The sequence below is a fragment of the Esox lucius genome, chromosome 1, assembly GCF_011004845.1.
Source record: "Esox lucius isolate fEsoLuc1 chromosome 1, fEsoLuc1.pri, whole genome shotgun sequence".
Classification (NCBI taxonomy): Eukaryota; Metazoa; Chordata; class Actinopteri; order Esociformes; family Esocidae; genus Esox; species Esox lucius.
This window is the reverse complement of record NC_047569.1, coordinates 40,329,549-40,349,467: the sequence shown is the minus strand read 5'-3', so window position 1 is coordinate 40,349,467 and position 19,919 is coordinate 40,329,549. Positions and strand designations below refer to the sequence as shown.

Below are 19,919 nucleotides of genomic sequence, written 5' to 3'. Positions count from 1 at the left end.
TCGTCTTTGTAATTGTAGCAAGATTAGCCCTTCTGCAAATCAGCAATATAGGAAAAATTAACTGCAAGCTTCACCTCACAGGAAGTCAGAAATAAGCAAGTTCCTGTCAGGCCTAGGTAGTTAAGAAAGCCCTACCAGCTAAGCGAAGAGGGTTCATACTCTGAGGACCCCTAATAACTCAAAGAACCATTTCAGTCATTAAAGCAGACTGTCTAAGCATGCCCAAAAGTGCTCAATCAATGATCATTAAAATATTCTGTAACCGTCAGTTAACTCTAGAAAATCTGGTGTGTTGCATCATTCCAGCTTCTATGATGGCTGACTGTGGTATCTGTGGATGTCCTGTGAAACATGGCTTTTGTCAAAAAACAACTGTTGATCAGATCAGTCAGATGTTTTCATTTCCTACACCAATTTTCAGATTATAATGTTTTACAGCATATAGTGTTGTGGTGCAGGGCAACAACCCACAATCCCTCTTCCAACCCTCCAACCACCATTTAGCCGAGGCACTACCTGGAAGCATAGCAGAACTCTGCCACATGCCATAAAGAACCAAACGAACACGGTTTCTAAATCAAACAGAAAATGTGGTATTCCATGGTACCACAAATCGTGCAAACCAAAGGATCTGGTCATTTTGACAAAGATAATATTGTGGACCTTTGTTTGTGAGCCCATGTCTGAGTAGCTCATGTGCAACCTCCCCTGGGGAATGACAATAATGACTGACAGAGATCCTTAGAGATCAGAGACATCGATTTTTAGAAAATTAAGATGTATTAACTCCCCTTTGACATATAAAGTGTGTTTTTATCCTTGTCTCAGATAAAAAGGACACAAGGATTGGGTGTGTCAACCCAGGCTTCCCCTGGCTGAAAGATAATATAGGATTGGTTGTGTAAAGCCTAATGTACAAGTAAAAGTCACAGATGAAGACTGGAATCACTCAAGGTTGGACAAAAATAAGGGTGAGCAAAAAATGCCTGAAAATATTATAAATGAGCATCTACCCTACATTTCAATTGTCACTAAAACTGCAAAGACCATTTTTGTGATCTGAAAAGAAGAGCTCAAAGAATAATTTGAGTTATTATAATTTTCACAGAGAACCAGCACCCTTCCCAAATAACTCTTGAGGAAAAGTTTTAGAGTGCGCATGTTGCAATGTCTGTTTATGGCAGATGAATAGTTTCCAAGGTGTTTCCAAGGTGTTACGCTGCTATATTATTGTGCTGGGGGACATGAGGGATGTACTACTAACTTTTCTCAGTTTCCTCCAATTTTACATTTTAGAAGGAGATGAGGTCCTGGTCCACACCTGCGGATTACCTGGTTTGGGGGGACCGTTGCTGTTCCTGTCCTTGTCCACCTGGTCATACTTCTGACCTAGTCTAAAATCAAATATACTCTGGATTTAGCCAAGAGAAATTTATTTATTATTCCAATTGGACTCTTAATATCTCACCCGGCACAGCCAGAAGAGGACTGGTCACCCCTCTGAGCCTGGGTCCTCTCTAGGTTTCTTCCTAAAATTCGACCTTCTTAGGGAGTTTTTCCTAGCCACTGAAATTCAACACTACTGTTGTTTGCTCCTTGGGGTTTAAGGCCGGGTGTCTCTGTAAAGCACTTTGTGACAACTGCTGTTGTAAAAAGCGCTTTATAAATAAATTTTGATTGATTGAAATTTTGATTGAATACAAGATTAATTAATTTCCATTATCATGACCTCAAATGTGCCGTTTATTGAAGATATTCAAAAGTCATTCAAAATAACAGCCACAAATGTAATTCTATAACACGTATCTGGTACTGCAGTCCGGGCTTGGTGTTGTAGTACATCTTAAGTAACCAGGGACAATTGGGGACTCTTTTAACCACCTGTCAGGGCTTTAGGTGGGGGCTTTAAGGAGTGTTCATAATGGTACTGAACCTGCTTGGTACGTGACGACTGTTCCCGCCTGCTCAGGAAACACACTGCGATGTCAATCTGCCAGGTTGTCTACGCTGCTCCCATAACTAAATGACACAATGCCCACAACTGAATGATCTCCAGTAAATGATTTATACTCTTAGAACCAGAACCACCGGAGACCTGGGGGGTGTATGTCGGTTCTGAAGGACCTGGGCGGTGTATGTCTCTTCTGACGGACCTGGGCGGTGTATGTCTCTTCTGAAGGACCTGGGCGGTGTATGTCTGTTCTGAAGGACCTGGGCAATGTGTGTCTGTTATGACGGACCTGGGCAATGTGTGTCTGTTATGACGGACCTGGGCGGTGTATGTTTGTTCTGACGGACCTGGGCGGTGTATGTTTGTTCTAACGGACCTGGGCGGTGTATGTCTGTTCTGACGGACCTGGGCGGTGTATGTCTGTTATGACGGACCTGGGCGGTGTATGTCTGTTATGACGGACCTGGGCGGTGTATGTCTGTTCTGAAGGACCTGGGCGGTGTATGTCTGTTCTGAAGGACCTGGGCGGTGTATGTCTGTTCTGAAGGACCTGGGTGGTGTATGTCTGTTATGAAGGACCTGGGTGGTGTATGTCTGTTCTGAAGGACCTGGGCGGTGTATGTCTGTTATGACGGACCAACACAAAGCAAGACTACAGTCTAATACCTAGAGTTAATGCTGAGCAAACCTCCTGTATGGTGCAGTTCTTTTCTCCAGTGCCTGTAGCAGCTAAGAGGTCTGGTCAAAACCAATTCTAGGAAAACCAGCCTAGAGATTCCTGGACAAAATCAGTGTGTTGCAATATAGCTGAGGTACAGCATAAAGAGGAATTAAAGCGTGACTCTAACAAGTGTTTCCTTGAGTTTCACCCCAAGGGGATTCAGTGTGTGTCTAAGATAAGGCCTTGGGCTGTCTGCTGCTTCCTTCATAACAGGGGGATGGGGGACAAGGGAGAGGAAAGGGTGAGGACGGGTGAGGGGAAGGGAGAGGAGCAGGGCAAGGGATGTGAGTCACACAACCAAACCCTCTCTGATGGAGCGAGGCAGGAGAATGAGCCTGGTTTTGAACCTGCAACCATGAAGTAACAGTAAAGATGCTACCAGGACTGCCTGTGCAGCAAGGTACCAGATATCATGGATGCTACACTGACATACTGTAAAATGTGTCACAAAATACATCACAATGTACTGGCCAATATGTGTGGTTTCATCCTTCATTCTGCAACTGAATTCTGACGTTGGCAGACCGAAATAGGCAATGACATTTACTTTGAGGTTTGACAAATCCTCAGAGCTGCTATTTCTGCATTCTTCATTGAGATCATAATGCGGTACCATTAGTTATTTTTTTGTGACATAGAAACTCTTAGGTGAGTTGCAACAAGCCATTATTCAACTGGAATTGGCATTATTAGCGCTGTCCAAATTCATGAATTGAAAGCTGTATTGCAAAGGCATATTAACTAAAAAAACACTTAACTTTATTCATTGATTTCTCACCAAGTTGCTCTGCATAAGAGCACCAGAGCATAATTACACAGGATAGCTACTTCTGAATGCTAAATGTGTGAGCAATGTTTGCAATGTTTCCAGAAGATGCGCTTTACAATGACAAACATTATCTCCTTGAAGAAATTTGCTGAATTTGCCTCAAAAAGAGGCCAATTCTGTGCGGTGATGGGTCGGCATTGCCTATTGCTGTTGCCTTGGCCACGCTCCTGGCTATGCGTTTGACCACGCCCACCACCTAATACCCTTTTTGATCCAGAAAACCCCCTGAACACTGAACAGGCCTTTGTCCGTCTGAGGTTGTAGTCCCCCTCTGGGGTGCAAAGCTCTGACCACATAACCTTTCTGGTCACATAATGGCATAAACTGACAAATAAATTATTTTCAATGAGACGGTAGCGTTGGAATTTGGTCTTTCTGTATTGAATAGGTTGCTGGACATTTCACCCGGCTGTAGCTTTTCAATTATGATCCAAGATCAGTTTTGTGATTTTACTCCTTATAGTTAGGGTAGTGGAAGCTGATCTTTGTTCCTAGTACATAGCAAGTGATTTTACTGCCATCTAGTGGAACAACATAGAACCTACAGGCACATCCAACATTAGTTGTGCTATAGACTGAGAGCACCCTAATCGCTATTCAGCACACTGACTTTGAGCAGAACCCCTAGGGAATAGGGGGTCATTTGGGATGATCGGCCCAAGCATGATTGTTTTAGCTCAGGTCACAAGAAGCAGCATGGAGGAAACACTGGAATAGCATAGAGCCACGGTCCACTGGACATCATCATGTCCTTGACGGGAAATAAACATGAATGCTTTAAAAGATGGTAGTATGTACAAATAGGTGTGTCCCCAGGGAGTCACACACGGCCGGGGGTTACTGAGGCATGTTTCTTCCCCAGGCCCTAGTCTGGGTCACTCACATTAGTCAGCCGATCATTCCGAAATAATGGAGCTCTTTGGGAGACAGCCCTGTCTCCAGCTGTTAACGCTGCAACGGGCTTTGTGGGTGACCGTCGTCATTGTGTGCAGAGGATGACTGGTTTGAGTGAGGTGGATGACTGGTTTGAGTGAGGTGGATGGAGCCAATAGGTTACAATGGTACTTTTAACTTACTGATAAATTAATATCATACTACAGAAATGTTAAGTGATGTACACGTTCAAATCACATTAAATATGTTACTTGGACTTTTGGCACCCATTGCTGAAATAATTGTTCCAGTTAAGAAGCTATAGATATGGAACTGAAATGGCATTAGAAACATTGGCAGTCATGTTTACAGGTTCCAGGTAACAAAACAATTTGTTGGTAACCTTACAAAACATACTTTACTATTGTCTGAAATAATTAATCACTCCTTTGTTGAATGCAAAGGTCATATTTTGCAAACTGAAAAGGTCAATGCAATGTCTCATGAGAGATGAGCTCTCCTCTATGCACTGTACACATCCAACCAGTAGTGGAACGAGATTGCGTGAATAAGAGGTATGTTGTAATGTCAACAAGGCTTTAGCCATGGTATGTTGGTCACATATCACATCCCATCATGCCCTATTACTTACTTATGACCCTGAATGTAGAAAGGTCCACTCATAAAATTGTGTTTCATGACAAAATGCTGGATTTAGAGTAGTTAACCTTGATATAATGATCAAATTGCATTAAACAGACAAAATTGTATTTATTCCATTACCAATTCCAATGCCAGTGGATTCAAGACAACTTCAAACGTGGTGGAAACTATCTCTAACTACAAACAAATAACTTAACCAGTCGATTAAACCCACATGCAACTACAAAGGGGGGGTCAGAGAGCTCTGACCGGAATAACGCTGACGTTGTTCTTTAAAAATGTTCGAGTTGTTTTGAACGTGCAGACCACGCCTTCCACACGTCATAGAATAATACGGAAGCAGTGTTGGACAAAGAGCAAACGCGTGTGGTCACAACCCCAGTTAAATAACAAGCAAAAGTATGTACATTTAATTTTTCGCTAAATATCTACGATGCGTCGGCACTGACATTTTTCCTTGAGTGAACTACAGTAAAACCAAGGCTAAAGTGATTTTACATGACCCCTCGACTAAAGATGCGATTTTTTCTGTAAGAACCAGTAGAACAGATAGATGTCAAGTAAAGGGAAAGTTACCACTTAAGCTCCCTAGCCGTTACCTGTTGAATGAAATAATAAACATCTGAAGGGTAAAACACACTACACGCGAACTTGCGCGAATACTAACGTGGATATAGAATGCATTGAAGTGATTAAGAACAAACCCGCGGGGTGCATCAACCGCCTAGTGCATGCTTAGAAACCAACCTCCACTCAAGCCCCTTGGCCCGACATGCGGGTGTGAAATGGCTAGTGATGTGCAGTTCGCGAACGATTCGTTCGTTTTGAACGAATCTTTTTAGTGACTCGGGACTTACGAGTCCTTTTTTCTAGTGACTCGTATGGTCTCGAACGTTTGACGGCGGATTACTACAACATGATCACATGCTTCATACCAGGTCCTCCAGCTCAGTTCTCCGATCATCTATGTGCATTCGCAGAGACAATTTTATCAAGGCAGGAACATCATAAAGACATGTTTATAACTGATAATTGAACGTAAATATCAACACTGAAGAAATGACACTTTACTACAATGTAAAGTAGTGAGTGTACAGCTTGTATAACAGTGTACATTTGCTGTCTCCTCAAAATAACACAACACACAGCCATTCATGTCTAAACTGCTGGCAACAAAATATTGAACTTCCAGTGACCAGTATGAGGGAGCATGAGGGCAATGACACCAAATTTAACACACCTGCTCCCCATTCACACCTGAGACCTTGTAACACTAACACATTGGACCCAATTTGGACATTTTCACTTAGGGATGTACTCACTTTTGTTTCCAGCGGTTTTAGACATTAATGGCTGTGTGTTGAGTTATTTTGAGGGGACAGCAACTTTACACTGCAAGCTGTACACTCACTACTTTACATTGTAGCAAAGTGTCATTCTTCAGTGTTGTCACATGAACAGATATAATCAAATATTTACAAAAATGTGAGGGGTATACTCAATTAATTACAGTTCCCAGAACTGTTTAATTAACCACCCCGGTATCTCAATTCTCTCACACCAGCGCTTGGATAAACTCGCCAGTCCTTTTGTGAAATCAAACCCTACATCCATGTCTAAACAGCAGCACAAGAACTTGCATTATCCGTCATCAGCAGATTGTTAAATTTACACAGAGGTTATTCTATTGATAGCACCAGAACTTGCATTACAGAAAAATTATTAAACGATTGGTAAAACAAAGAAAATTATAAATAGAATAAAAAGAAAAATGAGAAATATAAAAATACATTGAATCAGGATTTAAAAATGTATAAGTTTGGGGCACGTCTAAAATCTTCTGGTAGTTTATTTCAGTTGTGTGCAGCTTCTCTTTTATTGTGGCCAGCCTAAGGCACACCTGTGCAATAATCATGCTGTCTAATCAGCATCTGGATATGCTACACCTGTGAGGTGGATGGATTATCTCGGCAAAGGAGAAGTGCTCACTAAACCAGATTTAGACAGATTTATGAACAATATTTGAGAGAAATAGGCCTTTTGTGTACATAGAGAAAGTCTTAGATCTTTGAGTTCAGCTCATGATAAATGGGGGCAAAAACAAAAGTGTTGCCTTTATAATTTTGTTCAGTGTAGATACATTCAGTTTTCTTATTTTTAGTTACATGCTTTTTGTGTATTTTAAAGTTCAAAGCAGGCGCCATAACATATTATTGAGATTGCTAGAAAGTCTCTCACTTAAGTTTGTAATTTTCTATTACAGTGTCTTGAATCTGCCCACCACAACAGATAATGCTGGTAATCTTATTACAGACCACTGCCAGTGTGACCATGGATGGGTACACAGTCCATAATGTGGTTGGTGAAGGCTCCTTCGGTCGGGCGTTGCTGGTCCAATCTAGATCCAACCAGGAGACTTATGTAATGAAAGAGATCCGCCTCCCAAAGGTAGGTTACAATCACCAGAGAATGTAATGTCGTTGTGTCTTTGTCTACACGTGGCTGAGCCTTCTTCATGGTTTCTTTAAGAACATTCAGGTCATGCAACATCCTGGACCACAGCTAAATAATATCTCCCTATTTCAGACTCAGTCAAAAATGGAGAATGCCAGAAGAGAGGCGGTCCTGTTGTCCAGGATGAAGCACCCCAACATCGTGTCCTTCAAGGCCTCTTTCGAAGGTCCTTTTCACTGACGATTTTCTTGAATTAAATGATTGTTTTGATAGTGTGATATTTGTCCAGTGTTACGAAGTAAATGCTATACAGGCCAACAACATGGCACGTTTCCCACTGGTAGCTTGTCACTGGAGATAAGCAAATTAGCTCTTTTCTAGTTCCTGGATGCTGCTGTAAGTTATTTTAGAGGCCTAGTAGAAGGCAGGACTATAGCTAATGCGGGAAAGGTGGGTATGATTCACGGGGCTGATCATAATAATATCACCATCGTCTATAATTAAGAGTGTATACCAGGCATACATCTTTTCAGGTGGCCCAGAATTCCTGGTGACTGCCCTGTTAGGAGGCAGTCATCTCCTCTGGTCTAAGGAGATCCTACAGCTTTGATTTGGGATATTGCCCTTGTGGGCTACTCCAATGGGACATTTAACAGCTGTCTAGACTTTGCTGTCCTGAAATATCCCACAACACTTATTGTAGTAGTAGGAGTGACTGCGGATGGCCGTACCCAGCATCCAGCTGGCTCATTCATCCTTATTGTTTCCCCTGTAAATAAACTCTCATTTACCTGTTAAAAAATGGGGACATTCAAATGGTAAACAAAGTGTTGCTTTTGCGTTGTCTCCTTCAGGTGATGGTCATCTTTACATAGTGATGGAGTTCTGTGTTGGAGGAGACCTGCTCCAGAGAATCCTGCAGCAGAAGAACAAGCATTTCCCACAGGACACAGTGTGGCATATTCTTTAATGCACAAATTAATCTATTAATAACCCAATTCAGCCATTGGTCGATCTAAAATACTAGACCAGTAACTGACCGCGTTGTTTGGGAATCACTTTGTGAGGCCCGTGTCCCATCTCACACACCGTTCTGGCTGTCTCTTTGTTGTCAGGTTCTCAAGTGGTTTGCCCAGATGTGTTCTGGTACAAAGCACATTCACGACAAACGGGTCTTACACAGGGATCTGAAGTCCAAGGTACGCTCACAAATTTAAGGTTTTAAATGGCTACATTTCCGGTTGGCGACTTATGTCCTCTAAAGCTGGAATATTTAGTAGAATTTCACATTTTTGGACTTTTGGACTATTGATTAATGTATTGTATGCCCATTGATTGCCCTTAATAAGTCATAGATAAGATTACATCTTGAAAGGTCAGGCTTTGCGTTCGAAGTGCTGTGTTTTGAAAGGAATGCAGGTCCATTTCTCCATCCCCTCCCTGAGATTTGACAATAGAACCGCCGGGTTGATCACTTAGTTACAGGTAAATGCAGGATCCTGGCTTTACCATCTGTGTTGGACTCGTGTCGTTTTAACGTCCGGTGGCTGGCTACAGCTTTATTTTGACATCCACCAAAAAAAAAATCTGTTTATTTAGTTTGGTAAAAGTGGCTAAATAATAATAATAATAAAACGTGATGTTGTTTAATAACAGTATTTTAAAAATAGATTTAGTATCTCTCTAATTTAAGTCAGGGACAGAGTAACTGGCATGAATAATGGAAGGGATGTGAAGTACTGTACCTTTCTGTTCATCGCTTCCTTTATCTCCCACTCCTAGAACATCTTCCTGTCTGACAAAGGAACAGTCAAGCTTGGGGACTTTGGTTCTGCGTGTGTTCTGAATAGGTATTGAGAATAAAGAGAATAAAAAGAAGTATCTTTTGTTCCTTTATGGGGCTGTAGATGTTGATGTCCATTGGGTGTGCTTATACAGGAAACTAATTTTCGGATCATTTCTATGCCAGCGCGAAGGTCTATGCTCATACATATGTTGGAACGCCTTACTACGTTTCTCCAGAGATCTGGGATAACCAGCCATACAACAACAAGAGGTAGAGTTCTGTTAGTTTAACCTCTCACATTTTTGTAAATATTTGATTATATCTGTTCATGTGACAACGCTGAAGAAATGACACTTTGCTATAATGTAAAGTAGTGAGTGTACAGCTTGTATAACAGTGTAAATTTGCTGTCCCCTCAAAATAACACAACACACAGCCATTAATGTCCAAACTGCTGGCAACAAAAGTGAGTACATCCCTAAGTGAAAACGTACATATTGGGCCCAAAGTGTCAATATTTTGTGTGGCCACCATTATTTTCCAGCACTGCCTTAACCCTCTTGCATTCTACCTCTGGATTTGACGCTGAGCACGTGCACTCATATTCTTTGGTTGACCATGGCGAGGCCTGTTCTGAGTGGAACCTGTCCTGTTAAACCGCTGTATGGTCTTAGCCACCGTGCTGCAGCTCAGTTTCAGGGTCTTGGCAATCTTCTTATAGCCTAGGCCATCTTTATGTAGAGCAACAATTCCTTTTTTCAGATCCTCAGAAAGTTCTTTACCGTGAGGTGCCATGTTGAACTACCAGTGACCAGTATGAGGGAGTGTGAGAGCGATAACACCAAACTGAACACACCTGCTTCCCATTCACACCTGAGACCTTGTAACACTAACGAGTCACATGACACCGGGGATGGAAAATGGCTAATTGGGACCACATTTTGACATTTTCACTTAGGGGTGTACTCACTTTTGTGAGATACTGTATATGTGTCATCCCAAATGTATGGACAAAAAAAGTTATTATTTAGGCTAGAGCAGGAGATGGCAACTTAAGCTATGGATCCGTTCAGTGACGGATGTAATTCTAAACAACTGGGCTTCCAGCTAGCTTCAATCTAAGTCCTCTGTCTCTTCAGGACCAGTGTTGTGTACCTCTGGCCTAAACAAACGCTTTGGTATAAATGACTCTACAGTGTGTGTTCTCTCTTCTGTGTGTGATAATATATCTTTTATCTTTTCCAGTGATGTGTGGTCCCTTGGCTGTGTCCTTTATGAGCTCTGTACCCTCCAGCATCCGGTACACGCTCTGTTCTGACCCCACCTCCCCCTCTCCTCTGACCCCACCTCCCTGTGTCTGTCTCTCTGCCCCCACCTCCCTGTGTCTGTCTCTCTGCCCCCACCTCCCTGTGTCTGTCTCTTCTGACCCCACCTCCCTGTGTCCGTCTCTCTGTCCTCCCCCTCTCTTCTGACCCCACCTCCCTGTGTCCGTCTCTCTGTCCTCCCCCTCTCTTCCGACCCCACCTCCCTGTGTCCGTCTCTCTGTCCTCCCGCTCTCTTCCGACCCCACCTCCCTGTGTCCGTCTCTCTGTCCTCCCCTCCCCCTCTCTCCCGACCCCACCTCCCTGTGTCCGTCTCTCTGTCCTCCCCTCCCCCACTCTTCTGACCCCACCTCCTTGCTTTCTGCTTCCCTGTTCCTTCATACTTTTCCACTAACTCCCCTCCCACTCTCTTCCTCTCTGTTTCAGTTCCAGGCTCCTAGTTGGAAGTCTCTGATAATGAAGGTGTGTCGGGGTTCATACCCCCCCCTACCCCCACACCTGCCCTACGAGTTGCAATACCTCATCAAACAGATGTTCAAGACCAACCCCAGGGACCGCCCATCCATCCACACTATTCTGACATCCCACCGCGTAGCCAGGCTACTGCAAAGTCACCTGGCCAACCAGGTAGCGTTATGATGACAGGGTCACAGTCACCTGGCCAACCAGGTAGCGTTATGATGACAGGGTCACAGTCACCTGGCCAACCAGGTAGCGTTATGATGACAGGGTCACAGTCACCTGGCCAACCAGGTAGCGTTATGATGACAGGGTCACAGTCACCTGGCCAACCAGGTAGCGTTATGATGACAGGGTCACAGTCACCTGGCCAACCAGGTAGCGTTATGATGACAGGATCACAGTCACGTGGCCAACCAGGTAGCGTTATGATGACAGGATCACAGTCACCTGGCCAACCAGGTAGCGTTATGATGACAGGATCACAGTCACGTGGCCAACCAGGTAGCGTTATGATGACAGGATCACAGTCACCTGGCCAACCAGGTAGCGTTATGATGACAGGATCACAGTCACGTGGCCAACCAGGTAGCGTTATGATGACAGGATCACAGTCACCTGGCCAACCAGAACGTGTTATGATGACTAGGTCAGTCACCTGTGTAATAAGATTTGTTGCCAGTTTCTGCAAGGAGAAAGGCTACTTCTGGAATAGGGTTAGGGTTCTGGAGTAGGGTTAGGGTTCTGGAGTAGGGTTAGGGTTCTGGAGTAGGGTTGGTTAGGATTAGGGTTCTGGAGTAGGGGTTTGGCTTAAAGCGTATAATTGGGATTAGTGTTCGAAGGGTTGACTATGGAGTTATGGTTAGTGTCAGAACTGGGGGTAGATGACAAGGATTGGATTAGAGTTTAATGTGATCCCATAACTGTGTTTATGTCTGTATTGTGACTCACACACCACCACGTTGCTATCCTGCTCTGATGTGTAGGAGCTGCAAGAGGAAAGGAGAACAGGGAGATGGAGGATAGAGGAGGGGGAGAAGGTAGCCTCGATGCTGGGCCAGAAGACCCTCATGACAGCCTCTACCATGGAAGATCCCGGTAAGGAGACGTTACTTGTTTGGTTATCGGATGAAATGGAGTGTGTCTTGTTTAAAAATGAGTGTGAAGGTGCGAAGGTAACATGACCATGAGAAGGATGTGAGTAGGTGGATGTATCACGTTTTCTTCGAATGTCGGGCGGTAACCCTTTATGTTCTGAAATATAACACCTAGGTGCTAGGGCTGTCAAGATGCTTCTAAAACAACATTAGAATATTCATTCAATTATTGTGAATGATATTTAAATATCTATAATTTATGTGTGAAAATGTATTTTTGTCTATGTTCAGTGTGGTGCCCATTGTGTCCAGTAGAGGGCAATGTTACGTGACGCAATGTTAATGTCAGCTGCCGAAACACTGTGGCCTCATGTGTAATTGTATCCACAGCTAAGCCCAACAACACAGCTGTATCTAAAGCCTTCAATGGGGCCAACGAATAAGGCCATACAATTAGAGTTTTCATCCAGTTTCTTTGGCAATATCATTTTCACCCGAAGTAGCTGCTGTTACAGGACTGTGTCCAGGGCTAGTTGGCACATTGACTAAATATTCCAGAAACAAAGCTAAACTAAACAATTCAGAGGCAATATTTATGAAACAGCATCTTAGCTGTTGTTTTGGGGTTAAAATCGTCACTCACACATGAGGGAAATTTTATTCATTTGTTCGCCCACTGAGTAACTTGTCACACTACTGTGGAGCACAATTTGACAGATGTTTTTACACTTCAAAATCATTTTTAGCATTTGAATGTAATTGTTCCCCCTTGGTTTTGAATATAATTCAAATATGGTATATAAGTTTGGCAGCCCTGCTTGGAATGGTTGATTGGGATTAAAGCTGCTGTGAATGTCAGTGTTGACCAACAAAAGTGATACACACACCAATACTAACAGTAATAAATTATTACTATTTTAAAATACTTTTCCCTCCATGCTGGTGCCAACTCCTATAACGTATCATAGCGTGATGAAATGTTTTAATCCCCTCCAGTGAAACCCAGGCACTAGCGTTCTGGATGACAGAATAAAAATCTGCTAAATGTTATTAATGTAATCCGTCATGTCCCCCTATTCCCCCATGAAGGTCTTGTGTCCCGCGAGGCCCTGTGTGAGGACAGCAGGAGAAAGCAGTGGGTCCCCGGGCCTTCAAACACAGCTCTACAGGTGTTAGCCAATGCTGATCTCCTCACCTCTGGGAGCCTGGCACCCACACACCCAGGTACATATGGCAAAAGGTACACTGGCAAACTGGCCAGGGTGGAGGAAATAGTGCATAACATCGTCAATGGGCTGAGAAGACCAGGCCACAAGACCATCATGAACAGATTTTCTCCCGTTAGACGGCCAGAGACAAAAGATTAACTGGAGGAGACTTCTAGTCTAAAGTCATAAAGGTCCTTAAGATGAAATAACGGATCCACCAATATTGGCCACTATATTATCTATAATAGAGTTAACAAGAAGGGAAACTCAGTACTAACCAACATCACAAGATATACAGGCACGCCGAAGCAGAGCAGGTTGTTGTGACACAAAACATTTTGTTTCACCAAAGCATCAACACATCAAGTCCTAGAAAATCGCTCCAGACGTCCCTGTTGATTCATAGATGTTAGAGGGATCAATAAAAATCCATTGATTCCACAGAGGTGTCTGACGAGGACCCACCAGGGAAGACCAGGGGGAGGAGGCAGTGGGACAGGAGTCCCCCAGAGAGACTCCTCAGCCTTCTACAGAAAGCCCAGCTCAGCACTGCATTCAGGACATACTCCATACACAGGCATGGTAGGAACACGACTGTTGAGTTTCAACATACTGGAATACTTTCCCAAGGCCCTGTAAACGGCAAATCTGTCTTCATGTTTCCACAATTAATTCTACATTTCATTTTCTCCGGATTTTATTATAGACTTAATTTATTTTTAAATAAATGTTGTATATATTATGTTGAATTAGTTACAGTCATGACCAAAGGCATTGCACATAATTCTAATCATTCTTCTAGAAAATAGTTGAAATTCCAAAATCACCATAAGATTTATTTTGGTTTGCAGTTGAGCAGATCTGAATGTTGACTCATTCAACAAATAAATCCTAAAACTGTCCAGGCAGTATTATCGCACCTTCTAAAAGTAGTTAGACATTTTGGAATTGAGGTCACCTGAGGTGAGTTGCAGGAGCCTACCATATGACAATCCTCTATTCAGCCAGTTTGAACAGAGAAAAAGACTCATTCTTCTGTGTTGTGTCTCTTTGTACCGAAATGAGTTTGGATAAAAGAAAGATAGACAGAGAACTGTCTGCGGAGGTCAGACACAAGATTGTGGCCAAGCGTGGACACTGAACGCTTTAAGGCCAACTTCTGAAACCCTGATGTTCCTATTGGCAAGGGGTTTGAGGTCCAGCGAAACTTTGTTCTAATGGTGGAGAAAGAACCTTGATTACACTGCCACACAGATTCAAGCTGACCGCCACCGGTTTTCGACTCAGCGAAGGGCGGTTGTCTGATGGGACACCCTGGATCCCAGTGCTGAGAGAGACGTAAGGAAAGCCTGGCTGCAATTTTCCAAAACACGCCTTCACTTGCCACTATCTCCTGTGGTGGACAAATGACAGCTTTTTGAACAGGAGCGGTGTGCAAAAGAGTGGGCCAAATTGCCCGTACAGAGGTTAGAGGAAGCATTTGACTGCAGTAGTTACAGCCAAAGGATGTGCCACCAAATACTGAGTCTGGGGTGTCAGTGATCTTGTCAATGCCATTTCTCTGTTTATTTTCTTATTTACAAGGGTCAATTGGGTTCTGAATGCCAGGGTTCCAGTAACACCGAAAGCCAAAGCATAAAACCATTTGGATTGAGCTTCCAAAGGGGACTGTGTGTCTCTCAAACCCTGTGTCCTCCTCCCAGGTGAGGATCCTCTGGTGGGTCCCCTGTCTCCGAGGGGAGGTGACAGTACCGACGGACGGATGGAGGTGGAGGAGGACATGACTGTGGACGAGGACAGGCTGGAACCGCGCTCTGATGACGAGGACACGTGAGTCCTCCCAGAAGACCAAACAGATGCAACCTCCCAAATGGCAAACTATTCCCAATACACAGCCTTGGTCAAATGTAGCGCGACCTGTTGGGAAACGGGTGCTGTTTGGACCACAGGCGGATCATTGAATGCAGTAGATCGATAATCTTGCTTAGAGCTCTTCCATTCATTCAGTCACAGAAAAGTGTTTATTAGCATTAATTAAAGCCAAGTGTCTGTTGGCCTTATTTACAGACAGGTGGATATTATACATTTGTGCTTCCATTGTTTATAGAACAGTTCTAACATTTCTAACATCCTCCAGGGACTTCGAAGAGGATTCTCCCTGTGATTGGATGAAGGAATTGGAGCAGATGTCTACGGACCAGGTTACCTAGGTTACCTTCAACAGTCTTGGGGCGGAAGGATGTCCTGTTGGAAATGCAAATGTGTTCTCATTCGTGCTTACCTGGTAAAATCCAAAGCTGCTTGAAAGTATGTGAACCCCTTCTGCAATTTGATGTGTGTAGTGTTCACCGTGAAGTCTTTATTTAATCAGCACCAGTCTTTTTTATGTGGCAGCAGCTTGGCCTAGAAATGGACGCCCTTCCGAAATATCCCCAAGAGCTGCAAGAAAAATAATAAATCAGGTAAATTCCAACCCAAACATAACATCAGGAGAATGGCACAGCTCCCTTGCTGCATCACAGGTTATTGTGCATGGTTCAAAAATAATCAGAACACTGCATCGAAAAGGCATTCATGGGAGGGTTGCTAGGAAGAAGCCTCTGTGAAAAAAAATGCCTGTCTTAACTTTGCCAGAGAACGTCTGGACCTGCCTCAAGGTTTCTGGAAATCATTCTTTGGACAGATGAGTCCAAAAATTTACATTTATATTCACACTCAAAATCAAAAAACACAACACTGCCTACGACCAAAAGAACTGTATCCCAACCCTTGGGTATGGTAGTGGGCATGTCAAGATCTGGGGCTGCTTTTCCTCCTCTGGACCTGGTCGACTACACATCATCAAAGGAACCATGAATTCTGAGGTAAACCAGGAGATTCTTGAACAGAACTTCAGGCCATAAAGTCAAGGACCTAAAGCTGGGATGAAAATAGGTCTTCCAATAAAACAATGACCCAAAGCATTCATGCAAATCTACCAAAGAATGGCTCAGGCGAAAGAAGATTTTTTTTTTTGGATTGGCCAAGTATAAGACCCTAATCCAATCAAGATGCTATGTCAGGACCTGAAGTGGGCAGTGCATGCCAGACACCCCTCAAACCTCACTCAAAAAGCTGAGTTATGTAAAGAGGACTGGGCAAAAAGCTGAGTTATGTGAAGAGGACTGAACAAAAAGCTGAGTTCTGTAAAGAGGACTGGGCAAAAAGCTGAGTTCTGTAAAGAGGACTGGGCAAAAAGCTAAGTTATGTAAAGAGGACTGGGCAAAAAGCTAAGTTATGTAAAGAGGACTGGGCAAAAAGCTGAGTTATGTAAAGAGGACTGGGCAAAAAGCTGAGTTATGTAAAGAGGACTGGTCAAAAAGCTGAGTCTGATTAGTGGCAATAGGAGACATTTACCCCAAGTTATCGCTGCTAATGAAAGGTTTCACAAGTTATTGGATCAAGGGGTTCACATATTTTGGCATGTATGAAATCAGACCTTTTGTGAAATAAACCACTTTTGTTAAATACACAAGGATGTCATATGTTTTTGTTTGTGTCCTTTATTTGGGATGTCTTTATTACAAAATGGGGTTTATGATTTTTTTTTTACATTTTATACATAAATTATGTCCACTAGGATGTCTCTGACCACAATATGTGCACTAAGATGTCCCTGACCACAATATGTCCACTACAACAGGATGTCCCTGACCACAATGTCCACAACAACAGGATGTCCCTGACCACAATGTCCACTAGGATGTCCCTGACCACAATATGTCCACTACAACAGGATGTCCCTGACCACAATATGTCCACAACATCAGGGTGTCCCTGACCACAATATGTCCACTAGGATGTCCCTGACCCCAATATGTCCACAACATCAGGGTGTCCCTGACCACAATATGTCCACTACAATAGACTGTCACTGACCACAACTATGTCCATTACTAAAGGATGGGTCACTCTGGGGAATGTTTGATTTAACACTAAGCAGTGCTATTAAAGACAGATTTTAGTGTGGATTCAGTGTCTAATATGTTTCTTTTACTATTTTTCATGGTAGACAAAAGTATTTTGAGTTGAATTTGAATAGAGTAATACAACTTTTAACAGAGTTAAAAACAACTCTGAAAACATTAAATATGACATTAAAATAATTTATTGGCATTAACTGTTCTCAGGGAGAGTTATATTAACTCTGCAATTTTTACAGTATTTTTACAGAGTTATTTATCAAACTACTGTAAACTGTAACTGTATGCTGTGTTGCTTGGATATGTGGGTAATGAGCAGGATGCTCTAATCTGCAAGGACCTGGGTTCAATCAAATGCAAAAGGAAAGTTTTGGTTGGACCCTGTGTTTGCCAATAGACAAATGGTCTTCCCTTTCAAATTAAATGCAGTTGGGAAATCAAATGGCGACTGGATTGATGTAAATAATATAGATTTTTCTGACAGAGTGGTTTGTGTTGTTTCATAGTTGACAATGCATGATCTGTCTTTAAAAGGTTGGGGAAATATTTTATAATACACTTCCTTTTATGCACTCTCCTGTTCTATTTGTTTTAAAAATAGCTTTATTTCATTGTCTAGCAACTAAGGGCGTTCGCTTGGTCTTGATTGTTGCATCGTCAGTTCTCTTTTACTAACAGATAATTTCCATATCTGTCCCTGAAGCCACAGCTCACATGAAACCATTTCATGCAGATTATTGTTTTGGACCATTCATTCATATCCCAACCACCGTGCCTCACATAAAATGTGAACAACCAGACAGTTTAGTAGTAGCATACTACTTTATTAATTAGTTATCGGCATAGATCACTGCTGGAAAGAAGACCATACAAATCGTAAACCTATCAACCCGTTTCATGAGATACTCACCTGGAATTTCTCTTCAACAGTCTTGAAGGCTGAGCCTTTGTCGGCTGCTTTTCCTTCACTCTGCTGCCCAAATAATCCCAAACGATCTCACTTTGGTTGAGGTCGGGTCAGGGGCGTAGGTTTGATTTCAACACAGGCGTAGCGTGGTGAGCCCAGGCCGAAGTGTCCTTACATGGACACACCCTGGGATGAAAATTTGCAAAGCGGTATGCACGCATGGAAAGCCGATCCTCAGATCTGACTTTGATCTGACCAAACTTACATGAGCCAGAGATCACAGTTGCTAGTAGCGTGTGGTCCTAAAGCCAGTCTGATTCGAATTATGCAATTTCTTACCTTACTGCTAACTGCACTGTTGAAAACCAAATCGTAGTCCCACTGTTGTTGAGTGATTGCAAAGTGTGAGCCAATGAGGTGTGTGACCAACCTTTTGACTGGTACTGTGGGTCCGCTTTTAATACTGTTAATTTACCAATAGAGAATTTGCTATGCTCAAATAAGTTGTGTGGTCGATTAACCTAGCTTATCTTTTTGACTGTACAAATAGTAAGTCACTTTGGATAAGTCTCTGATTTCATGTATATGTGAAATGATTGTATATACAACCAATACCTATGGAAATCCAATGAAACACTCGCAAACCCTTTGAATTGGTTTAGGGCTGTTACAAATGAATTTAAAACCTGCAACTGATTTCCATTTTCTGCCTGCCACTATTACCTTCCTTATATTGTATGATAGTTCCCTGTCAGTTTTCACCATTAACAAGTCCCAGCATGGACTCACTAGACATGAGGACGGGGGAGACTATTTATGAAAACACCAAGACTAAGGTTGCAGTGATTCCAAGCCCTCTACAGCCTAAAATCTCAGGTAAGGCGAGCACACACACACACACACACATTTGTTTTTCTATTTCAGTTGTTACGACTAGAAAAAGGACTTTCCCTAAACCGTTTATAATATAATTAATCCTGGTTGGGACGGGCTAAAAAGAGCTTGTTTGGACTGAATTGTCAGGTTTTACAATTATTGTTTGGAGATCTGTGTCCACAACCCCCAAAAACCTAGGCATCACGGTACTGAGTTTAGGATTACGGTTAATCATCACAATACTGAGGTTAGGATTAAGGTAAGGTTAAGGTTAGGCATCATAGTACTGAGTTCAGGTTTAAAGTTAGGTTAATGTTAGACATCACAGTACTGAGTTTAGGATTAAGGTTAGACATCACAGTACTGAGTTTAGGATTAAGGTTAGACATCACAGTACTGAGTTTAGGATTAAGGTTAGACATCACAGTACTGAGTTTAGGATTAAGGATAGACATCACAGTACTGAGTTTAGGATTAAGGTTAGGATGGTTAACTTTACAAAAACAGAAGAAAAGTGTCACCTCTCCCCAACAAAACAAGTCCAGACTCTTGATGGAATTAAGCATGAAACCATCAGAGTGAAAGTCACGGGTTACCATTCCTGAGCACAAGGCCCTAGGAGACAGTCGCTCTATTTAACTAAGAGCACAACTGCCCCCGAGAGTCTGGGTTTTGATACAGTCCTCATATATCGAAACTGAACGTAATGTCGTTTTCAGAAACATTTGTATATGAACGTACCTCTTGAGGAGCAGGGTGTTGTTCCACTGTCCTTTCAGGGATTTCTGGTGCCTACAATAAAGGCTTGTGG

The 19,919-nt window shown here is 42.7% G+C and overlaps 1 protein-coding gene and 1 long non-coding RNA gene across 3 annotated transcripts; one reads left to right on the top strand and one right to left on the bottom strand.

Annotated features, from left to right (window-relative positions):
• Nucleotides 1-5,334: 5,334 nt before the first annotated feature.
• nek3 (NIMA related kinase 3) lies at nt 5,335-16,877 on the top strand. Of its 2 annotated transcripts, none has more exons than XM_013135787.4 (14): nt 5,335-5,436; nt 7,351-7,485; nt 7,624-7,717; nt 8,346-8,443; nt 8,607-8,690; nt 9,274-9,341; nt 9,461-9,547; nt 10,523-10,577; nt 11,026-11,226; nt 12,045-12,156; nt 13,245-13,379; nt 13,808-13,945; nt 15,067-15,193; nt 15,501-16,877. In XM_013135787.4, the coding sequence occupies exons 2-14, from the start codon at nt 7,369-7,371 to the stop codon at nt 15,571-15,573; spliced, it is 1,389 nt and encodes a 462-aa protein (XP_012991241.2). In that variant the 5' UTR covers nt 5,335-5,436; nt 7,351-7,368; the 3' UTR covers nt 15,574-16,877. The 2 variants fall into 2 exon arrangements, with proteins under 2 accessions (XP_012991241.2, XP_012991240.2); XM_013135786.4 differs by having other exon boundaries at nt 5,356-5,436; nt 7,301-7,485.
• On the bottom strand, nt 15,726-18,645 carry LOC109615975. The gene is made up of 3 exons (XR_002197000.1): nt 18,572-18,645; nt 18,236-18,418; nt 15,726-15,802 (listed from the first exon to the last, which is right to left on the bottom strand). It is a non-coding gene; the product is annotated as an uncharacterized LOC109615975 (long non-coding RNA).
• Between the last annotated feature and the right edge of the window lie 1,274 nt (nt 18,646-19,919).